The sequence below is a fragment of the Pelobates fuscus genome, chromosome 6 (assembly GCF_036172605.1).
Source record: "Pelobates fuscus isolate aPelFus1 chromosome 6, aPelFus1.pri, whole genome shotgun sequence".
Classification (NCBI taxonomy): domain Eukaryota; kingdom Metazoa; phylum Chordata; class Amphibia; order Anura; family Pelobatidae; genus Pelobates; species Pelobates fuscus.
The window spans coordinates 261937078-261962454 of record NC_086322.1 but is presented as its reverse complement, the minus strand read 5'-3'; the positions used below and the strand labels follow the sequence as shown (position 1 = coordinate 261962454).

General features: G+C 42.1%; 1 protein-coding gene across 1 annotated transcript in view; it reads right to left on the bottom strand.

Moving 5' to 3' along the window:
* Positions 1 to 10576: 10576 nt before the first annotated feature.
* GRIN2C (glutamate ionotropic receptor NMDA type subunit 2C) overlaps positions 10577 to 25377 on the bottom strand; it is a 70789-nt gene continuing 55988 nt past the window's right edge. The window contains exons 10-13 of the mRNA XM_063425431.1: positions 20844 to 21004; positions 17848 to 18035; positions 17453 to 17685; positions 10577 to 11747 (exon numbers count right to left, since the gene is read on the bottom strand). Coding sequence (XP_063281501.1) covers positions 10707 to 11747; positions 17453 to 17685; positions 17848 to 18035; positions 20844 to 21004 — 1623 coding nt within the window. The 3' untranslated portion in view covers positions 10577 to 10706. The remainder of the gene's footprint in view (positions 11748 to 17452; positions 17686 to 17847; positions 18036 to 20843; positions 21005 to 25377) is intronic.

Below are 25377 nucleotides of genomic sequence, written 5' to 3'. Positions count from 1 at the left end.
TTCCTCCAAACTTACTCCGCACGGGAAGGAGGAAGCAGCCTGAAGGCAGAGAGGAGAGGCAGCAGACTCACACAGTTTGTATGTCAGTATGTATGTATGTATGTCTGTTTGTCAGTATGTATGTCTGTTTGTCAGTATGTATGTCTGCCTGTATTGTGTGTGTCAGTATGTGTGTATGTGAGTATGTATGTCAGTGTGTGTGTATCTGTATCTCCTTATGCATGTGTGTGTGTCTCAGTATGTGTGTGTCAGTATGCCTGTATGTGTGTATGTCTGTTTCAGTATTAGTATCTGTTCGTATGTGTGTATCTTTCTGTTTGTGTCTGTGTCCGTTTGTGTCTGTGTGTGTATTCCTATGGGCGGGATGTGGAGTCGGGCCCTGTGGGCGGGTTTGGAGGCGGGCACCCGGGGACTCAGACCTTGAACTGTGTTAGGGGCCTCAAAATTTCTGATGGTGGCCATGCTGGTGAGTATAGTGAGTCCATGCAGTAATTTTGCTGTAAACACTGTATTTTCAGAGAAAAGGCCATGTTAGCATTACAGCCTAGGGATACCTCTACTGGCCACTCATCAGACAGCCATAACTCACACTAATCTCAGGCAGACCGTGACCACAGATTAGGTATCCCCTGAACTGCACAAAGATAAGTCGTGCATTATTCTCTCTTCATTATATGCAGTCCAATAGATAAAGAATAGTTGGCCAAAAATCTAAGGGAACAGAACAGGGGGTAACCCTAGTAAAATTAGTAGCGAAAAAGAACAACAAATCTGTCCCTATTGAAAGTGTATAAGTAAGAATAATAACTTTAAAATCTCGCAGATACTTTATTAACCAGAAAACAATAAACAAAACAAACCCTAACTGTAGCTACCTGACTCAAAAGTAAGAGTCAATTACAGTAGTCTACGTAAAGAGCACAGATAAAGGATAAAGGGAGTGAGAAATGACACACAAGAGTGAAGGAATTAACTGAGCTGGCACAGATAGGATTATCAATATCTGACAATGAGTAGAAAAATATATGTCTAGTCCACTGGAGGATATCCTGACTGTGTCAAAAGCTAGTATCATTGAAAATGAGATCAGCCAGAACATCTCTCCTAAGTGGGGGGGAATGGGGGAAGTATGCCCTTATGTCCAAGAAGACCCAGTCTACTCATTAAATGGCACTCTCTCATGTAATTTCACTCCCCTCATCTGTCTGTGCACAGCCGGCCATGGGGGATCCAATGTCGGCTAAGTTCCCGCTCATCCATTAACCCTCAAGTGATCGCTCACTGAGTTGTCTATTGGCGTCTCTCTGGTATGGGGAGGGGGGGGGCGAGGGGGTAATTAAGGTATCCATCTTATGAAAAAGAAATAAACATTAATGATGGGCGTAAAGAGCGAGGCAATCACGAAATACTGTCCCTGCTAGTTCCTCAAGGGTCTCGGCGTTTAAAGAATCACTCTCATCCCTCCCTCTCCCCCGGCACCAGGGCCCGTGCAAGGATTTCTGCCTCCCTAGGCAAAGATCCATTTTGCTGCCCCTCTCATGTCACTCACTCACTGACAGACACACACACACACACTCACTGACACACACACACACACACACACAGAAACTCACTGACAGACACACACACTCACTCACTGACAGACACACACACACAGACACTTACTGACAGACAGACTCACTGACAGACAGGCACTCAAACACACACTAACTGACAGACATCCACTCACTCACACTCACTGACATAAACTCACTCACTGACAGACACACACACACACACACAGACACTCACTGACATACATACATACACTCACTCACTGACAGACACACACACACTGACACACACAAACTCACTCACTGACACACACACAGAAACTCACTGACAGACACATACACACACTCACTCACTGACAGACACACACACAGACACTTACTGACAGACAGACTCACTCACTGACAGACACACACTCAAAAACACACTCACTGACAGACATCCACTCGCACTCACTGACAGACATACACTCACTCACTGACAGACAGACAGACACACACACACACACACACACAGACACTCACTGACATACATACATACACTCACTGACAGACACACACACACTGACAGTCAAACACTCACACACAGAGCAGGTGCCTGCTCTGCCTTACCTAGGGCACAGCTTTGGAGGAAACCTGGGTGGCCAGATGTAACAGGGATCCTCTCAGCGCCCCCACCTTTGGGCACCTTGAGGATCGGCCGGCGCTGGGAAAGGGCGGCTTGAGAGACAGGGCCAGGCAACCCACCATGGAGCATCCCGGGGGGTGCCCCCAGCACCCTAGGCCTGCCTGGCACCCGCACTCAACCAGCCTTCCCCTTTGTGTGTGCGTGAGGGTAGATAACGGCACGAGAAGAAAAGTATAGTGAGGAAAGAAAAAAGAAAACAATTGGAAAACCAGTCATTTGCAATTACATCCAACAGTAAAACATATTATGAGTACAGCCCGTTCAGGTGTTCTGCCACCCGGAAGTATCTTGGCAGAAATGTTTACAAACATTCTGAAAGCTTGTATAGCGATTTTAACACTATAAGGTCAGGAATAGATGTTTGTAACTATTTTGTTCCTTTAATCATCTGATGCCTCTTATCCCAATTACGCCCTTTAAGGTGAGCATACAATCCAAGTGTGTGCATGAATGTTATTGTATACAAATGTATATAAGCATGAGTATAAACATCTGTGTGTATTTAAATATGTGCATGAATGCTATATGTTAGAAACAGAAGATCTAAGTGAGAGAGAGAGAGAGAGAGAAAGAGAGAGAAATAGCAGATTGAAAAGATAGGGAAGTCTGGCTACTTACTTGGAGGGAATGGAGGATTTGATGGAGAAATACAGGATACATGGCAAGATGTTGGTGTAAACTGAAAACACCCATTAAATAGGGCAAGTGAACCTACAACTCATTAACAGGACAGCCTCATTGGGCAGCAGAGATTATGAGACTCATTCGGGGACACAGATACCTATTTGGGGACACAGATTGGTACACCAATACCATATATATTTTATTTTATCCTCTACAGAGGATTTCCATCCTTAACAGTAGGGTGATTAATGCGTTCCCTATATCACTTTCCCTGGTGAACGCGACACAAGGCCTACAACCAATATGTTTTATCTCGGTAATTGCTCCTTTACTCTGTAGATAATTAAGCTATGTTTACAGCCTGTGTGTTGTCATTCTTGTTCATATGTCTACACAACAAAATAAAGAATGGCAAAAAAAAAAAAAGGGACATGGGTGGATTAGTGGATGAGTTAAAGCTGGCTAAGAGGCAGGATGCTGAGGAAACACCCTTAGCTGAGAAAAAGCAAACTGACAAACTTTATAGTAAGTTTATAAAGGCCTAGTACAGGGGTAGGCAACCTATGGCACGTGTGCCATGCATGGCACTCGAGGGGGTTTTCCGTTGCACTCAAGGCTGCTAGAGCCAAATAGGCTCTGGCCTATCAGGGTTCCCAGTGAAACTTTAGATATCTGCTAATACGAAAAGGTAGTGAATCCTCAATTTATGCATTGAAGCACGTAGAGGAAGTGAGCTCAGATCATTTCCTCCCAGCACTTGTGAATGGGAATCCACACTGGAGTAGTGTAGCCCTGCAGCTCCTGTCCTTGACCTGTACCTGGCCAGCTTGGTCCCCACTGGAACCCAGGGAAGCCACCCACACTGCTAGATATACACAGAAATGCAGAACAACCCTCCCTTCATACAAATAATACAAACAGCCCACATACAAACATACTCATAATCCGCATAATCCGCATAAATGTAAAACCACTAACAATCCACGTACATAAATACAACACCACATGCAGCCTTGCGCATGCAATACCCGAAACAGACCCACACATACACACCCTAACAAATACACAATGTGACATATTCATCCACACACACAATTCCACAAGCAGCCCCCATACATAAGTATCATACACGATACCACAAACTACTCATGGACATATACAATATGATAGCTCAAATACAATGATACAAAGCAACTGCAGTATAAATAACACAAGCAGAATACGGCAACATGCACACCGCAATTTAAAAAAATAGGACTGGCACACTACAGGACATCACAATCCTATTTCGGCACAGTGCTGCTAAAAGGTTGCCTACCCCTGGCCTAGTACATACTTTTCAGCCTTGTTAAATTTAACTTTGTATATTTTTGTGAAAGTGCCTCTTTAATATGAGAAAAATCTAACTTTACAACAATATATTGGAAATAATAATTGATCAAACCTGTCAAATACAATCACTTTTTCTCATTTTGTCTGGTGCTGCTCCATGCCTCCACTACAGCCGTCTGCTTCGATTCTTCTGTTAGATCTACCGAGGACTACCTCATTGGATGAGGGTGTCAACAGATGGCTCCCAGCTGGAGTACTAAGCCCTACACTGCAGTGTCAATTTTCTCAACTAACAATTTTAGTCAAATTTGTGAGATTTAGTCGACTAAAACTAAACTAAAACTAAAACTTCAAATTCATATGACTAAAAAACAACTAAAACTAAATTGGTTTTAAAGTCAAAAGACTATGACTAAAACTAAATTTACATTTTGCCGCCAAAATTAACACCAAGATTTTTGTTGTGTCGACTAAAATCAACTGGAGATTTAGTCGACTAAAACTAGACTAAAACAAAAACAATTCAGATGAGTAAAATACAACTAAAACTAAAATGGCTTTTTAGTCAAAAGACTATGACTAAAACTACATTGAAATTTTGCCGACAAAATTAACACTGCTACGCTCCTAAGTAAAGACCCAAGTAAGAAGTCAAGCCATTGTAAAATTGTTTGATTACTTGCATTGTGGGGTGCCAAAGCATTCCTGGCACCGTAACGACTACAATGTGTTGTAGTGGAAATGGTTCGTAAAGTTGTCCTTTAATTAATTGTATATATGTATAGTTGTGAATAAATTCATTTGGTAGAAAAATAAGACATACATTTTGCATTTTAAAACCAATATGTTTAGTGAATTGATATCTAATACGATGCCTGATTGAAAAGATCAACAACATTTTTGCAGTCACCAATGAGTAGAAGAGTTATAAGGCATTTATGTCACTGATAGCATACATCGTGCTGGAAGACACTCTACAGATTACTTGAACTGCAGAACACATATGTTCCTCTGCTGCGGAAGTTTGTCAAAAGATGCATGCTGACCACTTATTTGGCTGAAGCAGAAACCCTATATGCTATTTGGACACTTTATTTTTATGCACAATGTTTCAGTAGCAGGGACTGACTACAGATGAAAAATTGCTATTCCTTTCACTGGAAGAAAGTCCTTACACTGAGCCTAGGAAATTATGTAGATAAATTAGAGGAAATAAATTGATAATTTGTTGTACTACATGAATATAATACGGTGCACAATGCCCACCCTTACTTTTAAGTTCTAAAAAAACCTCTAATGGATATATTTATTAGTTCACATAAAAAACAGCCCATGAAAAAGGCTTAGGCTTATAATTATTTTAAAGCATCTCTATCAAACCCCCCTGCCCTCAAAATTCAAGCATTTCATAAAGCTACAGCTTAAAGGAACACTGTAGTCATCCAGCCCACTGCATTTCATTGCAGTGTCTCTGTACTTTTAATACTGCAATACAAAACATTGACCTTTTTGACAAACTACAATGTTTACATTGCAGGTATAAACACTACTCTAGTAGCTATCAGTATCAGTGGCAGAACTAATGTAGAAAGGGCCCTGATGCAAGATTTTTTTTTTAAACCCCTTATCGCAAGGGTAGCCAAAATATAGATCTGCATTTATTATTCAACTCCCACAATGCTTTGCCAGCTCAGGACCTACCATTTGCCCATCCTTGAATGGTTGCATTTAGCAGTGTGCAGTGTTTGTGTGTTTGAATGTAAGCATGTTTTTGTATGGAGTATGTGTGATACACATACAGATTTTTTTTTCATGCGTTTTCCACACTTACCAATCAGTATCCTATCTCTAGTTATTGTGGAGAATCCTATTTGGGGATAAGTGACTTGAAAATTTGCAATTGAACGTTCTCAAGACGAAATCCTTGAAAACACTGACAACCATACATACAGAAACACACACTGACACACAGATATAAACACCAACACACATACAGATATACATCCAGTCAATCAGTATCCTATCTCTAGGTATTGTGGAGAATCATATTGGGGATAAGTGACTCTTTTTAACGTTCTCAAGACATGATGTTGCAAAATCCTGGGAAACAATGACATGCATACACACAGAAACACACACTGACACACAGATACACACACCAACACCAACACACAACTGCGCAACACACAACTGCTGCATCCCATCAATAACACAAGCACAATACGGCAACATACACACCTCATTAAAAAAAATATATATTACCGGCACCCCAAGGGATTTCAAGATCATGTTTTGACAAAGTACTACTAAAAGCTTGTTTACCCCTGGTATAGGGTTAGTGTGAATTCTATTTACATTTGTGTTTTCTCAGTTTGTATTGGTGTGTTTGCCTATAGTCCAGTACCTTGCATTTGTGTGTAATGTTGTTTTTGGAATGCAGGGGTGTGCTTATATATAATGTTGGTGTTTTAATGCAGAGGTGTATTTGTATGCAGTGTTAGCGTTTGAAATCAGGGGTGTATTCATGTGAAGTGTTGGCGAGATGCTGAGATGTATGTTGTGTATTCCTTTCATAGTAATGAGATCTTATTTTTCAAAGCAAATGCATACAATTTTTAAAATGAGAATTCTTCTATTCCTTTCATTAATGTTCTAAGCCACAGCTACTACAAAATATTTTAGATACAGGGTCATTTACTAAAGTGAGAATTCAATTCAGAAGTTCAAATTTTAGGCTAAACTAGTTGAACTCTAGTTAAACTCTTAGGCCTTAATATGTGTGTGCGTATCAAATATTTTAGAAAATATCACACAACATCTATCAATATACATTTTTGTTAGTTGTATGAATATACCCAACTAAACAGGGGTATTGCTATTTTCTGCAAAAGCTGCACTACCATATATCCTGTGCAATCCCACCATAGGCTACCTAACTTATAGAGGAGTATGCAGCAAAGCTCTGTTCCCAAGTACTATCTTGACCAGAAAAGTATGGTCAACATTAATGAAAGGAATAGAAGAATTCTCATTTTAAATTTTTTTTTTTCATTTCTGAAAGTTGTATTCCTTACACTATAGTTCCCTCCGGCCCCCCTCTCCCTCGTGCCCCCATAGCACAGAAAAGGTAAAAAAACAAAACTTTTGACACATACCCAATTCCAGCGGCGAGCGTATTAGGCCCTCCCCATATGAGAGCATTGATGACGTCCAACGTCAGTTAGGTGACCAACAGTCTGGTAAGATCCCAGAAGTGCCTCTAGTGGCTGCCTGATTGACAGCCACTAGAGGAATCTTAGTCCTGCAATGTAGTCATTGCAGTTTCTCTAAAACTGCAATGTTTTACATTGCAGGACTAAGGGGGGACAGGGACACTGCACCCACACCACTTTAATGAGCTGAAGTGGTCTGGGTACCTACATGTCCCTTTAAAAGTTTCCGACAGGTCCCTAGGCAGGTTACCAGTTTGGGAATGACCTTGCCTTTCATTATTATCATAGGGATGGATAGTGGGACCTAGCAAATTCATGATTCTGGGGTACCTGTCTAACCTAGGCCGCGTAGGGTTGCCTTATGTTTTTTTCTGCTCTGCTCCTGTCAGTAACCTTGTTTAGCACTATACTAGTGATCATCATTTTTGTATGAGGTAGTTGTTTTGAGTAAAATAAATTATAAAAAATAAAGCAATAACCAATAAAAATAAACATACGATATTCCCACATATGGGAATCTAACAATACCTATGCAAATAAGTCATATATTTTTATAATAAATGTTACTGTTCATGGATGTATGATCAAAATTCTAATAAAATCAAAAATCTAGTAAAGCAGAAATTGTGAAGAATTTTTTTTTTTTTTAAATAATCAGGAAAAAAAATTGTTCAGTAGAAGAATAACCCTGAATGTGACATATTTAATTTTCGATGTAGTAGGAAGTGGTGGGTCCTCAATTCCTTCCACCACTTCTTTGCATTTTTGGTTGAGGATGGATGGGTACAATATGTTGAGTTAGTGGAATTTGTAGGACTGGAGCACTTAAACCAACCATGGAAGTGAGCCTCTGAGATTGCAAAAATAATACATCTGATTGACTAGTTGATGCAACTGGGAGGCCAATGAATCTGTGCTGCTTAACGTGGTAAGGCTACTATATATCCTGATTTGATATCAAGGCTGCAATGTAGTTGCGGTGATGATCACTCAATTCGGACCTAATCCAAGTATAGGTAACTGTTTTTAGAGTATAGATGCAATAAGGTCGAGCAGCAGAATTTCAATACGAGGTGAGTTTTATGTCTTGATGGTATATCTAGAACCAGGTGAGATTTCGGAATAATCTGAAATAGTACTTATGAACCTGCCAATACTGTGTTGCATCATCAAATTGGTTTGATGACTTGCTTTTAAGAGAGATTATTATAGCAAAATGTTGAGGAGTTTGAAAAAAATACAAAGAGGATGTATATGACTAATACATTATGTGAGCCAGGAAGATTAAGGATATTTAGGTATTAAGTATATTTAGGTATTATTATTTCTTTGAAGAGCTATGCAGGAGGAGAGTGAGATAGCTTGGCATCTGCAGCCTTAGAGTTCTCGAATATTCAGCTAGACAACTTGAAACGCAAGTAGTGACAGACTGGGAACAGATGTTTTAGTCTGGAAGAGGACTTCATCAACCTTGACAAAGGTCTGTCAGACACCAAAACATTGAATTAGCAAGGAAGAATGAATTCTTGTCATTACCGCACTTGATGCACTCATTATTTTCTGCATCTATTTAAAACCCTTTATATTCATGTACATCTCAGCGACTGTATAAGTGATTATGTTACAGACATAACATTGTGTGTTCCACTGTTATATATTTATTTATTAATGATGAACATATTTATTTGCCAGATTTTGGTTTAATTATATTTATTTTTTAGTTAGTATTGGTACCTAATTTTGGAATCGCTCCATTATTGCCCATATAACATACATGCAGCTGCAAAACCACAAATTCATTGAAAAGGCCATGGGCAAGAAATGTAGTTGATGTAGCAGTTGCGCATGTATCAACCTGCCTACAAATACAGTGGAGAATGCCACAATGCTTAGGATGTTGGTAATCATTAGTTACTGTTGGATACTACGCAAAGCATTTTAGGAGGTGAACATGCTGAACTGCTTACATTCACTGTGAAAATAATCCTTAGAGGGATACTATAAGCATAAACTCAACTTTAGCTGATTAAGCAGTTTGGATGTATAGATCATGACCCTCACTGTTCAATTCTCTGACATTTAATAGTTAAATCACTTAACTACTGCACAGATGGTACCTTGTTTTAGAAGTTTTTTTTCTCCTGCTCTGTAAATTGAACTTTAATCACACACATGAGGCTCCTGTGAGGTCTACGAGGCTACTGACAGAGTAGGACAGGTATAGGCAACCTTCGGCACTACAGATGCTTTGGACTACACCTCCCATGATGCTTTGCCAGCATTACGGGTGTAAGAGCATTATGGGGGATGTTGTCCAAAACATCTGGAGTGCCGAAGGTTGCCTATCCCTGGAGTAGGAGATAATAAATTCTAGAGTAAACAGACTGTGCACTACAGGGTACTAAAACATTTAGGTTGTTTATTCAGGAAGTGTTTGGGAAGGCTGAGCAGGTCACATGCAGGTAGGTGTGACTAGGGCTGTATAAAAAGTGATGTAACTGCTAAATGGCAGTGTTTTGAGCTATGAGACTGCAGGGGTATGATCTTTACACCAAGATTCATTAATGCTTCATTAAACTAAAGTGATTTTGGTGTCTATAACTTCCCTTTAAAGAAACAAAATAAATCTTGAAATAACATATCTTTCCATTTGTATATTTGATGAAAACTTTGATGGAACTATGACTAAACTCAATTTGTTTACCTATAAATTTTAAGTACAGATTTTAGAGAAACGAGCTGTTAAAACATTTCATTTGGGGGTGAGAGGACTTAACATTTATGGATGCATCTGAATTTCACTTCCTCATTCATGCAAATAGGTTTCCCAAAAATATAATACTTAACACAGATAATTTTCTAATGTACCTGTGCAAGTATTATAATTTTTGTGAAAGATGTTCAATTTACTTTTATGCATTCAATGTACCTATCTATACAAGTATCCCTGTAGTGAGCTTGAATGGAATATTTGACATACACAACAGCATATTAGATTTTTTTACATAACGTATTGGTAAAATGTTATATTGTTTCCACTTGTGAAAATATTTCTATAAGTGGTTTTATATTGCCTACAATTTCAAGTATTAATACATATGAAAATAGTACATATTTATAGAGACTCAACGTGGAATTTCACAAGAACACAAGTGATAAGCAGATGGTAGTTCACACTAAAATATCTCTTATATACTGTTAGCACCATCAGTTTATTGCAGTGCCTATCAGTTAATTAACAATCCTTATTGCGTTATCATACAATTCTATTCGATGAGAATCCCTATTTGGCCTGATCTGTCACACCTCTGACTCCCAGCTGATTCTTCTTCGCGTCTCATAAGTATAATTACCTCTTGTACTTTCACTTCTAAATGTCCCTGGAAGTGAAGTGGTGGGGTACTTATTTCTGGTCCCCTGTGTGTAGCATGCAGTCCTTCCTAAAGATGCTATGGTTCTGGTAGTGTGATAGTCTCTGTGGGTAACACTGGGAGGCACTGAGAGTTTGGAGACCGTGCCTCTATAACATGCTTCAGCGTGGGGGGATTTATGTATATCAGGCGTGAGCCATCTTCCCCCTCTGCAGTCACTGGGATGAATTTTACTTATACAAACATGGCAAACTTTCGAAGATGGTAGAGTGCACTGGTGGAGTCTTTCACAATTTAAATGCTGTCCTGCATCCTCGCTGCAATGAGAATCACTAAAAAGAAGTGGCTTGATAGTGTAACCTACATGGGGTGGTTGGTACCATGTTTTGTAGTGTGGCGATGCCCCTGTCTGAATCAAAATAGGAGGTCTTTGTAATGATTTCCATCTTTTACCCATGACTTGTGAAGAATGGTGGTGTTCTCTGCCAGGTATCAATCCAATCTCTCGAATACTTCCATTCTGTGAAATGGTGGAAACTCGATCAGTTGTCTCATGAGGAAGGAGACAATTCACCTCTATAGACTGTTGATCACTATCTTGCAGCAGAGGTTTTGTATTCTGACAAAATTGTGATGAATAAGGGAGAGGGAAGTGTAGAGTTGGTGTGTGGGTTGTTGGTTTTACCGGTTTAATTAGGGTCTCACTGTGAGAGCCAGTGGTTTGTAATAATTGCTGAGGTTCCTGCAGCGTGAAGGAAGTCTGCAGATTCTCACTCCTTTTTCTCCACGTGCGAAGAGCATGAGAAGCATTCTCAAGAGATCCTTCCACCCTGGAAGATGACACAAGATTTTTAGCTGTTTCCAGAACTCTCAGAACATTCACTGGAACTGGTGTTCCTGTAACATCAGGGTCTGGGCATCTAAGGCCACATGATGGACTCTGAACACCCCGGAAGCAACTGTAAATTCCCTGTGAGAAAAAGAGTGACAAAAAAGGAAAAATGAAGCAAAAGAAACAACAAAATTAAAAACACACTAAATATAATATGCCTACTGGGAGAATTAATGATTATCAAGAAAGACAGATCTCAGAAAGCAGATCTTTTGACCACCACAAAGAAATAGTTTCATAGGCTGAAGAAAAAAGAAAAAAAGAAAAAAGGTGTTCAGCCTTTCTTACATCTGTATTTTGCTGTTAATCCAAAAGAAAGAAAAATTACTCAGTTTGAAGCACTTCTAATTTTGCAACAACTAGTAAAAAAAATCATTTTTGACCCTTTTTGAACCATTACTCAGTGCTTTCCTATGGACGTCCGGCGTGAGTTCAATGCGATTTTCACATTGAGGATCGCGGAAGGGTCTCTAGCCACTAGAGGCTGGATTAACCCTCAATGTAAACGCTATGTTTTCATCTGCAGGGTTAAAACTAGGGGGAGCTAGCACCCAGACCACTTCATTGAGCTGAAGTGGTCTGGGTGCCTACAGTGGTCCTTTAAACATATGAACAGACTCTGATAAAACCACTTCTTCAGGCAGAGAATTCCAAATACTTATTGTTCTTAAGGTAAAAAAAACATTTCCTTTGCCTTAGACCAGGGGTGCCCAACCCAGTCCTCAAGTAGTGTTGTGTCTAAAGTGTTTTTTTTCTTTCTTTTTTTCTAAAAACACCTTGGACACAACTGGGTGATCCCTAAGTCCTGGGCTGTTAGGATGTACATGAGGACTGGGTTAGGAACCACTGCCTTAGACTAAATTTTTGTCAGGGCTCCGCGGGCAGCGGTGAGGGGAGGCTGCAATCCTCTCGCAGCACTCACCCTCGGTCCGTCACCGCCCGCGGTCCCCTCTCCCCTTACCGTTAAGCGAGCGGCGTCCTCTCCACCTGACACGCCGCTCGCGTCCTCCTCTCCTCCTCCCAGCGGCAGCATGTCTAACGCTGCACGCTGGGAGCCGGCACTATTATCTAAGCGCCGGGGTCACTCACGTGACCCGGCGTTAAAGCTACAGTGCAACAAACACAGTGGGGGGTATAGATATCCCCCACGTGTGTTTGTTAATACTGATTGGTGGTTAGCCAATCAGGATTCAGGCTAGGATTTAAATACTTACCTTTCCTGTCTATCTGTGCCCTGTTGTGGTCTTTGCTTTATAGTATCGATTGTGAACGTGTGCTTTCTGGTTACGTACCCTCTGGCTTGTTATACTGACTTTGTGACTTTCTCCTACCCTTTGACCTCGGCTTGTTTCTCGTTATTCTGTTTTCTGGTTCCCCTTACTCGGCTTGTCTCCTGACTATTCTTTGTGTGCTTAGCCCGGCCACTCTAAGGACCGGTACAGCACACTTTCTGTGTGTGTGTCTGTGTGTGTGTTAGCGTGTTGGGTTCCCCGGGATCGTGACAATTTTATTTTTTGCAGTCTAACCGCATGACCTTGAGTCCTATGTATAGTTCTGTTTGTGAATAGATTTCCAGACAATGGTTTGTATTGACCCCGGATATATTTGTATAATGTTATCATATCCTTCTGAGGCACATTTTTCTAAATTAAAGAGTTTTAAATGTGTCAACCTTTCTTCAAAGCTAAAATGCTCCATTTCTTTATTAATTTTGTAGCCCGCCTCTGCACTTCTGCTAGTGCCATAATATCTTTCTTTAGAACATGTGCCCAAAATTGCACAGCATATTCAAGATGTGGTCTTACAGTGGCGGCTCTAGACTTGGCGAGGCCTTAGGCGAAATTCATACATGAGGCCCCCACTAACACCATTATTGGAAAAAAATTGCAGTTGACTTGTGTGTGTGTGTATAAGAAGCTGTAGATATATTGAAGGGGAAGCTTGCAGTACTGGATATAGAGAACTAGTCTTTGTATACATTGTTGCATTGTCTACCTGTGTGTGCCTGAGAGTGTGTGTCTGGCAGTGAGTATCTTTGTATATGTATGTATGTTTCCCTGAGCATGTGTATGTTTGTGTACTGCCTGTGGCCTTTATTAAGTTCATGGCGACGCTATGTTTTATGACAGTGTGTAGAATGATTGCCTTTAGGGGTTACAGGGTGAGTAAAGGAGTAACTGTGGCAGGGTGAGTGTAAAAGAGCAGGAGGGTGCCAGAGTGCGCAGAGTGGTGCCCGTGTGTTTAGAGGGAGCGATAGTGTGTATGGAGGTAGGTGACAGAGTGTGTGGAGGTAGGTGACAGAGTGTGTGGAGGTAGGTGACAGAGTGTGTGGAGAGAGGTGACAGAGTGTGTGGAGAGAGGTGACAGAGTGTGTGGGGAAAATGACAGTGTAGGGAGGTGGCATAGTGTGAGGGGGTGGCATAGTGTGAGGGGGTGGCATAGTGTGAGGGGGTGGCATTAGTGTGAGAGTGTTACATTAGTGTAAGGGGGGTGACAGAGTAAGAGGGGGTGACAGTAGTGTGAGAGGGTTACATTTGTGTAAGGGGTGTAACAGAGTAAGAGGGGAGAGAAAGAGGGGGGTGACAGCATGAGAGGGAGGGTGACAGCATGAGAGGGAGGGTGACAGAGAGAGAGGGAGGGTGACAGAGAGAGAGGGGGCGACAGAGTAAGAGGGGGCGACAGGGTAAGAGGGGGGAGACCTAGTGTGTGAGGGGGGAGACCTAGTGTGTGAGGGGGGAGACCTAGTGTGTGAGGGGGGAGACCTAGTGTGTGAGGGGGGAGACCTAGTGTGTGAGGGGGGAGACCTAGTGTGTGAGGGGGGAGACCTAGTGTGTGAGGGGGGGAGACATAGTGTGTGAGGGGGGAGACCTAGTGTGTGAGGGGGGAGACATAGTGTGTGAGGGGGGAGACATGGTGTGTGAGGGGGGAGACATAGTGTGTGAGGGGGGAGACATAGTGTGTGAGGGGGGAGACATAGTGTGTGAGGGGGGAGACATAGTGTTAGAGGGGGGAGACACAGTGTTAGAGGGGGGAGACACAGTGTGTGAGGGGGGAGACACAGTGTGTGAGGGGGAGACACAGTGTTAGAGGGGGGAGACACAGTGTTAGAGGGGGGAGACATAGTGTTAGAGGGGGGAGACATAGTGTTAGAGGGGGGAGACATAGTGTTAGAGGGGGGAGACATAGTGTTAGAGGGGGGAGACATAGTGTTAGAGGGGGGAGACATAGTGTTAGAGGGGGGAGACATAGTGTTAGAGGGGGGTGACAGTGTTAGAGGGGGGTGACAGTGTTAGAGGGGGGTGACAGTGTTAGAGGGGGGTGACAGTGTTAGAGGGGGTGACAGTGTTAGAGGGGGTGACAGTGTTAGAGGGGGTGACAGTGTTAGAGGGGGTGACAGAGTGAGAGGGGGTGACAGAGTGAGAGGGGGTGACAGAGTGAGAGGGGGTGACAGAGTGAGAGGGGGTGACGGTGTGTGGGGAGTGACAGGGTAAGGTGACAGAGAAAGGTGGGTGACAGTGTGGGGGGTCACAGGGTGGGTGACAGAGTAAGAGGTGGGGTGACAGGTGAGGTGGCAGAGTGAGAGGGGGTGACAGGTGAGGTGGCAGGGTGAGAGAGGGTGACAGGTGAGGTGGCAGGGCGACAGGTGGGGTGGCAGGGTCAGATGTGGGGTGAGAGAGGGTGACAGTGTGAGGTGGGGTGACGGTGTGTGGGGAGTGACAGGGTAAGGTGACAGTAAGGTGGGTGACATAGTGTGGGGGCTCACAGGGTGGGTGACAGAGTAAGAGGTGGGGTGACAGGTGAGGTGGCAGAGTGAGAGGGGGTGACAGGTGAGGTGGCAGGGTGAGAGGGGGTGACAGGTGGGGTGGCAGGGTGAGTGACAGGGTCAGATGTGGGGTGAGAGGGGAGGCAGGGTGAGGGGGGTGACAGGTGGGGTGGCAGGGTGAGAGGGGGTAACAGTATTAGGGGGTGACAGGTGGGGTGGCAGGGTGAGTGACAGGGTCAGATGTGGGGTGAGAGGGGAGGAAGGGTGAGGAGGGTGACAGGTGGGGTGGCAGGGTGAGAGGGGGTGACAGAGTAAGAGGTGGGGTGACAGTGTGTAGGGAGTGACAGGGTGGGTGACAGTGTGGGGGTCACAGGGTGGGTGACAGAGTAAGAGGTGGGGTGACAGGGTGAGACAGGTGGGGTGGCAGAGTGAGAGGTGGGGTGGCAGATGGGGTGGCAGCGTGAGAGGGGGGTGACATGGTGAAAGGAGGTGACAGGTGAGGTGGCAGGGTGAGATGGGGGTGACAGGTGGGGGGCAGGGTGACGTGGTGACAGGTGGGGTGGCAGCGTGAGAGGGGGTAACAGGGTGAAAGGGGGTGACAGGTGGGATGGCAGGGTGAGATGGGGGTGACAGGTGGGGTGGCAGGGTGACAGGTGGGGTAGCAGTGTGAGAGAGGGGTGACAGGGTGAAGTGGCAGGGTGAGGGGGGTGACAGGGTGAAGTGGCAGGGTGAGGGGGTGACAGGTGGGGTGGCAGGGTGACAGGTGGGGTGACGGGGTGAGATGGGGTGAGGGGGGGTGACGGGGTGAGATGGGGTGAGGTGGGGTGAGATGGGATGAGGGGGGGTGAGATAGGGTGAGGGGGGGTGAGGGGGGTGTGAGGGGGGTGACGGGGTGAGATGGGGTGAGGGGGGGTGACGGGGTGAGATGGGGTGAGGGGGGGTGACAGGGTGAGATGGGGTGAGGGGGGGTGACAGGGTGAGATGGGGGTGAGGAGGGGTGACAGGGTGAGATGGGGGTGAGGAGGGGTGACAGGGTGAGATGGGGGTGAGATGGGCTGAGGGGGGGTGAGATGGGGATGACAGGATGAGATGGGGTCAAAATGTACCTTTTCCCTGGTGGTCCAGTGGGGTCAATCTGTCCCTGGTGGTCCAGTGTCCTGGATGGCTCCCTGGTGATCCAGTGGGCTTTCCGGTCTGCAGCTCCGCCGGATGCAGAGCTGCAGACCACATGGGCAAAGTCTCGCGATCTCCATTCAGAGCGTTGCCGTGGTAACCCGCGGCAACGCTCTGATTGGCTGGAGATCGCGAGACCTCAGTCTGCAGCTCACACCCGGCGGAGCTGCAGACTGAGGCTGGCTCTCTCCCCGGGCGGCCTGACAGGAGGGGCCTCGCACCCGGCGGCATACCGGGCAGGCCGCCGGGCCCCCTCCTGTGTCGGGTCCTCGGTCATAGACCGAGAACCCGACATGTCAGTCTGCCCTCAGGCGATTTAGGCGGCCGCGAGGCCCCTGACTGCGCGAGGCCTTAGGCGGCCGCCTAAATCGCCTAATTAGAGAGCCGCCTCTGTGGTCTTACTAGTGATTTATAAAGAGTCAAAATTACATTTTCATCCTGAGAATGAATGCACCTATTATACTTAGGACCTTCCTGGCCTTAGCAACTGCAGATTGAAATTCCATATTGTTGCCTAGTTTGTTGTCTATAACAATTCCCAAATCCTTCTCATCTGTTGTTATCCCTAATTCACTACCATGTAGAATGTTAGTTGTGTTCTAACTTTATTGTCAAAGTGATCTGGTGTATCTAGTAGCCCCAAATGGCTTTCTAACTTTTGGCAGACAGAAACATATTTTTTTTTCTCACACTGTCAGATCTTCATTTATCATAGTCACGCTCTCATTCTACCCCTCCTAAACAAAATTATTTAACACTACTCTGGTTGCACCTAGACTGTCTTAAATTATTTCTTGTCTAAATATTACAATTAAGCAACTTAAAATTGCTATCCTCCCATTCTCACCCGGCTGATGCCCAGAAGTCCGTGCTCCCCGCATTTGCTCTTCACACAGTGTCTCATCCTCCAGTACACCAAGTGCTCCCAGGAGAAGACCAGAAGACTTAGTCCCATTGCCACCAGTAGCATGTAAAAGACTCCAGCCATGTTATCAATGTCCAACTTGCTGCTCACTGCCTCATTCTTCTCATTTTGACAGATTCCAGATAACCATACCGTCTCCAGCCTCTGAGTGTCTCCTACAAGAGAAATCAGCTAATCACTCACCCAAAATCTATCACGGCAACAAATATGAGAACGGAATCCAGGTTTAACAGTGAAAACATTAGTCTTGAAAGAGAAACTACATAACTATAAAATTGACAGAAAATTTGTGTATATATTATAGTAGAATTATGTACCATCTCCCAGGAACTGCAGCAAAGCCAAATCAATGGGACGCTTCCAGCGTGAATTCTTTTGTAGTGCAATCCCATATCCTGTAGTTGCAAAGACCTTCCCGCTTCCAATAGTTACCAGCTTGCACCCTTCATCCTTTCCTGCCATATAATTTAGTACTGCAGCATCATAAATAAAGGCATCCAACTTCCTGGAGGCAGTAGAGAAAGAAGAAAGTAATATCAAGGACAGTGGACATTATCACATTCTGTAATTTGTTTGATATCATTGAGATGTAACGTCATTTTCAATACTTGCATATCCTGTTTGTGTATGAATAATTCCTTAAAGGGATATTATAGGCAACCAGATCACTTCAGCTCAATGAAGTGGTCTGGGTACCATGTCCCTGTCTGCTTAACCCTGCAACTGAAAACATCGCTGTTTTATAGGAAGGGCAATGTTTATGATGCAAGGTTAACATGCCTCTAGAGGCTGTATTCCTGAAATCCACTAGAGGCGCTTCCACCCCAATAGTCAAGTTAAACTCGGTTATTCAATAAGATGGTCTTTTGCTGCACATGAAACATTAAATTGACTAATATCATCTACATGATCGTGCACATGATCGTGAGCATAATCGTGGAGACCAGCAGAACAAGGGCTCACAGGGAGGAGGAACCTAAATAGATGTCATGACACTATAGCGTTAGAAGTACATGTTTGGTCTTCCTTTAATGTTTTATATGTCTTCCTTTAATGTTTTGCAGTATAACAAAAAAAAAAAATTCTTAGCTTCTTGATTTGTTGGATGACCTTTAATTTTATCTAGTACCATACATTTTGACTTCCCACCCTGGCCACATCAAGGTATCTGTTTTATCGGTCCTAATTACATTATACACTAAAAATACAAATTTAAGAAAATGCATAATTACTGGTTTGTCTTTTTCCTACTAGGCTTTAACCACTTCTCAAGGTTCAGTTTTGGATACATGTACTGGTGACTTAAATTGAACACATAACATTAAAGAAAAATTGAACAATTACAGCATTCATATAGATAGATACATCTATAAGTGAAGATCATTAAGATATACAGGTATTTTCAAAGTCAATACTATGATCTTTTTCCAAATCTCTTAAAGTGAACCTGGCGTGACAGATATAGGTTTGCAGCTTTCTAACCATCTGGCTTGACTCATATTACACAATTAGGTGTTTCTTCCTTTAATACTATGAAAAGCTCATATTTTAATTTATTCCCATTTCCTCTGTATCCCGCTGAAAGCATCAATGCTGTAAGACACACTTGCTGTAAGACACACTTCTTCTGTATACCCCTGTTTGGGAAATATATGGAAGCATAGACGTGCACACTTTATGTTGACTTTATTTAAATAAAATGTATATGTTCTCTCTCCATTCTCAGATAGCCTGCCCAAATGTGCTACATTAAATCATTCTGGCTGTTTCTCTCTTTTCTCATGCTGCTCTCACACAGAGCCTCCCCCTCTTCCCTACTTCCACTTGCAGGTATTGCTTTCCCTTACACTGAATTCAAGCTGGAAAGGCGATCAGAGAAGGGTTTCCCTGATAATAAACATGCAGAGCACAGCCTTCTTATCGCTGTGCTAATCGGCACAAGTTCTGCACAGATAGAACTGACTGAGAGGTGGGAGGAAACGGCTGTTTTTTAACCTCCGATTTTAGAAGAATCTAAATATTTGCTAGAAATTCTGCTAGTACAGTGTATAGATGAAATCTGATTTTTTATCATTTAAGATATAAGTTATATTTGTCATAGCAGGTACTCTTTAATGTGATATAGTACTTTGCATTATTTATGGTTAGATTAATTCATGTTTGGTATAGGAAAATACTTTCACCCACAGTATTCACGTGTGGATTTAATCATGGGCTTGATTTAGTAACTGTCAATAAGGCTGCTCCAGAACCATGCCTGGAGAACTGAATGAAATCCTGAAAAGCCCTGGGTCTCATGTTAGCACCGTCTCATCATTAACCACTGGGATACTGATTAAATACTGAGAGAGAAATAATACCATTAATGACATGATAGTGTAGTAAATGGTGTAGCATAATAAATTAGCCCCCCATTTGTCTCATTACTTCTCCTCCCTCCCCAATGTGTCTTACCCGCCAGTGTTCATTTTGGTGGCAAAGTTCAATTTAGTTTTAGTCATATTTTTTATTTTATTTTTAAAAGCCATTTTAGTTTTAGTTGTATTTTAGTCAACTGAATTGTTTTAGCTTTAGTCGTCTAAAATCTGACTAAAATTGTTAGTCGACAAAATTAACACTTAAGCCAATATAATGATAAGAAAAGGTGTGGGTGTGGGTGAAGCCGACAGACGTGCCAAGCCTGCCATTAGAAATCTCAGGGCCCCTTAAAAAAAAGTGTCTGGGACCCATGACTACATACACGATCCTTGCCACACACATAAGCAGGTATACCCATACACTCTTCCAGAATACACATATATACACAATTCCAGATACACATACACAAACCAGACTTCAGAATGTCAAGGATGGAGTGAGCATTGCTTAAGTAAGAAAGACAGGTAAACACAAGCCGCTTAAATATATATCAGGAACTTAGATTATTTTCCTGCAGAATCAGGCACAGACAGATAGAATAAAGCTTTTCATATTCAAACAGTATATAAAATATTAATGTTCTGACTACAACAGATGCTATAGAAATATCTATGTATCAAATATACAGGGTCTCTGTACAGTTCTGATGCAATAATTCCATTTATATGTTTTCTTGTTAACAGCAGTCAAATAAAATAACAAGACCAATATTTTTAAACAAGGTGACACAGCTGCTATATAGTCAAACCCTGTATTTGTGCAGAAAATTTAGCTTTGATAACTGAGCAATAAAAATCTAAAAAATGATCTCTGAAAGTGGAACATTCATAGACTGCAATACATTAAGCATATAAACTTTCCCGTTCGCTATGTTGCGCAGTACGAGTATATTTACCCTGTCTTCAGGCTGGCAAGGGCATCTTCCACAGAGCGTTGGTTGTAGCGAACCATGTAGGCATGCATGTCTGGGTAGTTGCTGCGAATATTTCTCTCTGTGCTGCCATTAGGGACTGTCCCAAATCGAAATGGAGGGTAATGCTCCTGGGGCTTCTGGAACTTTTGGAATTAAAAAAATATTGTTATCTCAAATGACTTGTTATAATCCCCCCCGTTCTTAATGGAAAACTGTATATTTTTTTTAAAAAAACTTATACTTATTTATGAAAGTCTACATTTATCATAGCTTAGCTGTGCCTAATGTTATATTTACATTAGTAAATACACATTTATGACTACAGCTGACTCGTTCTCTGTGTTTGAACAGCCATCTTAGGTAGGATGCACCACCAACCAAATGTAAATGTAAACATGTAATGCTCAAGAGGCAGGCTTCACAAAAAAAGCAACAGCAAATGGTTTCAGATGTTCAAATGGTGCATATCCTCTCTTTGGTCGGCAGCACCTCTTATCTGACCAAAGAACGACTATGACCAATTTGGACATCTGAGACCATTCGGAGGAGCTATGAATATGGCTGCTACCATGGTGCCATGGTAAGTTTGGAGATGCACACAAAGACTATATTTTCTACAAACATTTATTCACAAAAAATAATAAATTCTTTATATATATACACAGTTGGCCAACATTCAGAGTAAAGTTTGAGGAGTCAATAGCTTCTTATTATTAAATCAATTTCAATGATATTACATACAATAAATGCTTAACATATAGAGAGGACATCTTTTAAATGAGCTCCATTTGCCACCTCGTAAAATGTCAGTTCTTTCTATTGTATTGTTCATAACACTAGTCAATGTTTAAGGCTCTAGCACTCAAATTTCTGCACGGATATTCTCCTTAAGCTGCTCAAGTTTACGCAGTTTGTTCACGTACACCCGCTCCTTCAGATAACCCCACAGGAAGTAATCAGGAGCTTAAAGGTTGGGCGAATGTGGTGGCCAATTAACCGGGGAATTTCCTGGAATTACAGTTGTCTCCATTTTGAAAATAAAATTCCTCTCCTGAAATTACCCACGGTGAATCCCGAAAGAATCAGTTATAATATGTATCTGCAACATGTATGTATATATGTGTGTGTGTGTAATGTACAGTTGCAAGAAAAAGTATGTGAACCCTTTGGAATGATATGGATTTCTGCACAAATTGGTCATAAAATGTGATCTGATCATCATCTAAGTCACAACAATGGACAATCACGGTCTGCTTAAACTAATAGCACACAAAGAATGAAATGTTACCATGTTTTTTTGAACACACCATGTAAACATTCACAGTGCAGGTGGAAAAAGTATGTGAACCCCTGGATTTAATAACTGGTTGAACCTCCTTTGGCAGCAATAACTTCAACCAAACGTTTCCTGTAGTTGCAGATCAGATGTGCACAACAGTCAGGAGTAATTCTTGACCATTCCTCTTTACAGAACTGTTTCAGTTCAGCAATATTCTTGGGATGTCTGGTGTGAATCGCTTTCTTGAGGTCATGCCACAGCATCTCAATCGGGTTGAGGTCAGGACTCTGACTGGGCCACTTCAGAAGACGTATTTTCTTCTGTTTAAGCCATTCTGTTGTTGATTTACTTCTATGCTTTGGGTCATTGTCCTGTTGCAACACCCATCAAATGTTAGCATTTGCCAGTGACTTTTGTAAGTCTTTAGCTGACACTCTAGGATTCTTCTTTACCTCATTGAGCAGTCTGCGCTGTGCTCTTGCAGTCATCTTTACAGGACGGCCACTCCTAGGGAGAGTAGCAGCAGTGCTGAACTTTCTCCATTTATAGACAATTTGAACAGCAAGGCTTTTGTAGATACTTTTATAACCCTTTCCAGCTTTATGCAAGTCAACAATTCTTAATCGTAGGTCTTCTGAGAGCTTCTTGTGAAAAGCAAACCCAGAACTGGTGTGTGTTTTTTATAGGGCAGGGCAGCTGTAACCAACACCTCCAATCTCATCTCATTGATTGGACTCCAGTTGGCTGACATCTCACTCCAATTAGCTCTTGGAGATGTCATTAGTCTAGGGGTTCATATACTTTTTCCACCTGCACTGTGAATGTTTACATGGTGTGTTCAATAAAAACATGGCAACATTTCATTCTTTGTGTGTTATTAGTTTAAGCATACTGTGATTGTCTATTGTTGTGACTTAGATGATGATCAGATCACATTTTATGACCAATTTGTGCAGAAATCCATATCATTCCAAAGGGTTCACATACTTTTTCTTGCAACTGTATATGTAAATATTAAAATACCATGCATATTACATATAATATTTTATTTCTGAATAATATTTTCCCTACCCTAACCATTTTACCACAGGAGATTCTTGTTTTTACACTTAAATCGCGAAACACCTCTCACCATCCCTTGGTCTCTCCAAGTAGCTGAACAATGTGTGCATTCTTTCAACGACATTTATAAATCGTTATATTTCTATTTAGCACAATGCCTTGACACTCCAATATCCCCTATATCTACCACAACAACAATATAATAATTTTACATCTTGCATATAACTGCATTAGTTTGCTATGGAGCAACGACAGACACAATAACCGCAATCTGTTCAGGTCCAGTTATTAACTGAATGTGTTAGTGAAAGTTCCTTTACTGACATAATGGAGGGTTCTAAGCTTTTCTCCCCTTAGCGACTTAATGCCACATTTTTTTTTTTTATTGTTTTTCTTTCTGTTGGGTTGATTCTTAAAACATGGAACTGAAGAGAATTTAATTATTAATTTTAGGTAAAAAATGTTCAGTGAAACATCTGTTTTTATTAATATGACTGTTTCTCTTTAATATACTACAATACTCCTGTCAATTCTACACAAATCTCAATTAAGTTAAAGGATTATTCCAAGCATCATAACCAATACAGCCCGCTGTGGAGGTTATGATGCCAGGAGTACGGTTTGACCTCTTAACTCATCCAGCCAGAGGACTGATCTTCTTTAAGGCTGGCTGTGACATGTATCTGGATTCTACAGAGCCAGATGCCAGTCCTGACAGTCAAACATTGGCTGAGAGCATCAGCTGACCACTTTCAGCCAATGATTGCAGATATGCCCAAATTTTAGATTAGTCAGCCTAGAACTCTAGTTCCTGGCTGGCAGATGAAATTCCAGTGATGCTACTGGAGGTGGAGTTATATCTCCAGCAGCAGAGGGGTTAATCTCCGTATGGGCAGCGTTTCATAGCGAAATGCAGCACATGCAGACTCCAAGCACCATTATCTCTTCATAACACTGGAGTGGTCATGGTACTTGGGGTAACCCTTTAATAAACAATAGTTTAATACAATAGTTTAATAGTATTTGTTTTGCATTTTTGCATCCTTATGTCATTTAAATTTATAATTTATTGAGAAAAAACTCCCAACATATTTTTCCATTTACCTTTACTCTTTGTCATTTTCTATGTGCTATCATCACAAAATTAAACCCCTTTGCAAACTTCAATGATTTGAAAAAGGTTAATGATAAATTAAAAGTAACCGGCAAATAACCTTTTCTGGCTCACAAAAGCTACTCAAGAAGAATATAAATATATTTTCCCTCTAACACAATCGCAACTCTGTGAAACTGTCATAATGATACAACATGACTTTAAAAGGATCGTAAAGATTTTGTCATGGAAAAATAACTTAATTTTACTGTAACGGACCGTTTCAGCAGACAAGGGGTTAAAATCCGTTTAGGCGATATGCCCCTTTCTGAGAGACAGGCACAGCTGCTGCAGAACACCAAACTCCCGAACTGGATACAAAATAGCACTCCAAACTGGAACCTCACGAATAGCTGCTAGCAGACGAACAGGAAAAGCATATATCAGCTTACACTCCTAGCAATCAGTCTCCAACAGTATACAGTGAATCCCCCCAAGAACGAGACAAGGCTCCGTGTTGAGGGTCAAGCAGTGGTCTGAGGTGCTGGCACACCCAGCCTGTTTTTTATTACAGTCAGGTACAAACAGAACACACCCAGGGGGAGGTATAAAACAACCAATAACATAATAGTACAGCCCACAGTTTCCCTCCCCTCTGCTTGGGAGATAATTGAGTTTCCTACTATATCTACTCAATTATCTCCAAGCTAAAACATACACATTTTTATAACTTTAAAACCATACATCAGATTCACATAAAATACATATCCACAATCAATCCATTCAGGGGAACGACATATTAAAAAATGGCATGAATCAGACCAGGGGTTCAAAAGTTAGTAAAAGTATCTTTTGTTCCCCTGGCTGGCAGCATAGCAATCTGGCTCAAGCAGGTTTTACAGGGGCCTCTATCCTGGAGACAAAGGGGAAAGTAATACAATTATCCAGGGCTAGAGGCAGACTCCATTGAGCACATGGTTGCAAAAAGACATAAAACACTTTAAAATACATAAAGTCACCTTTTACACACAACACACAGACATTTCACATATCCCCAGATAGCTGGGATCCGAACGCACAAA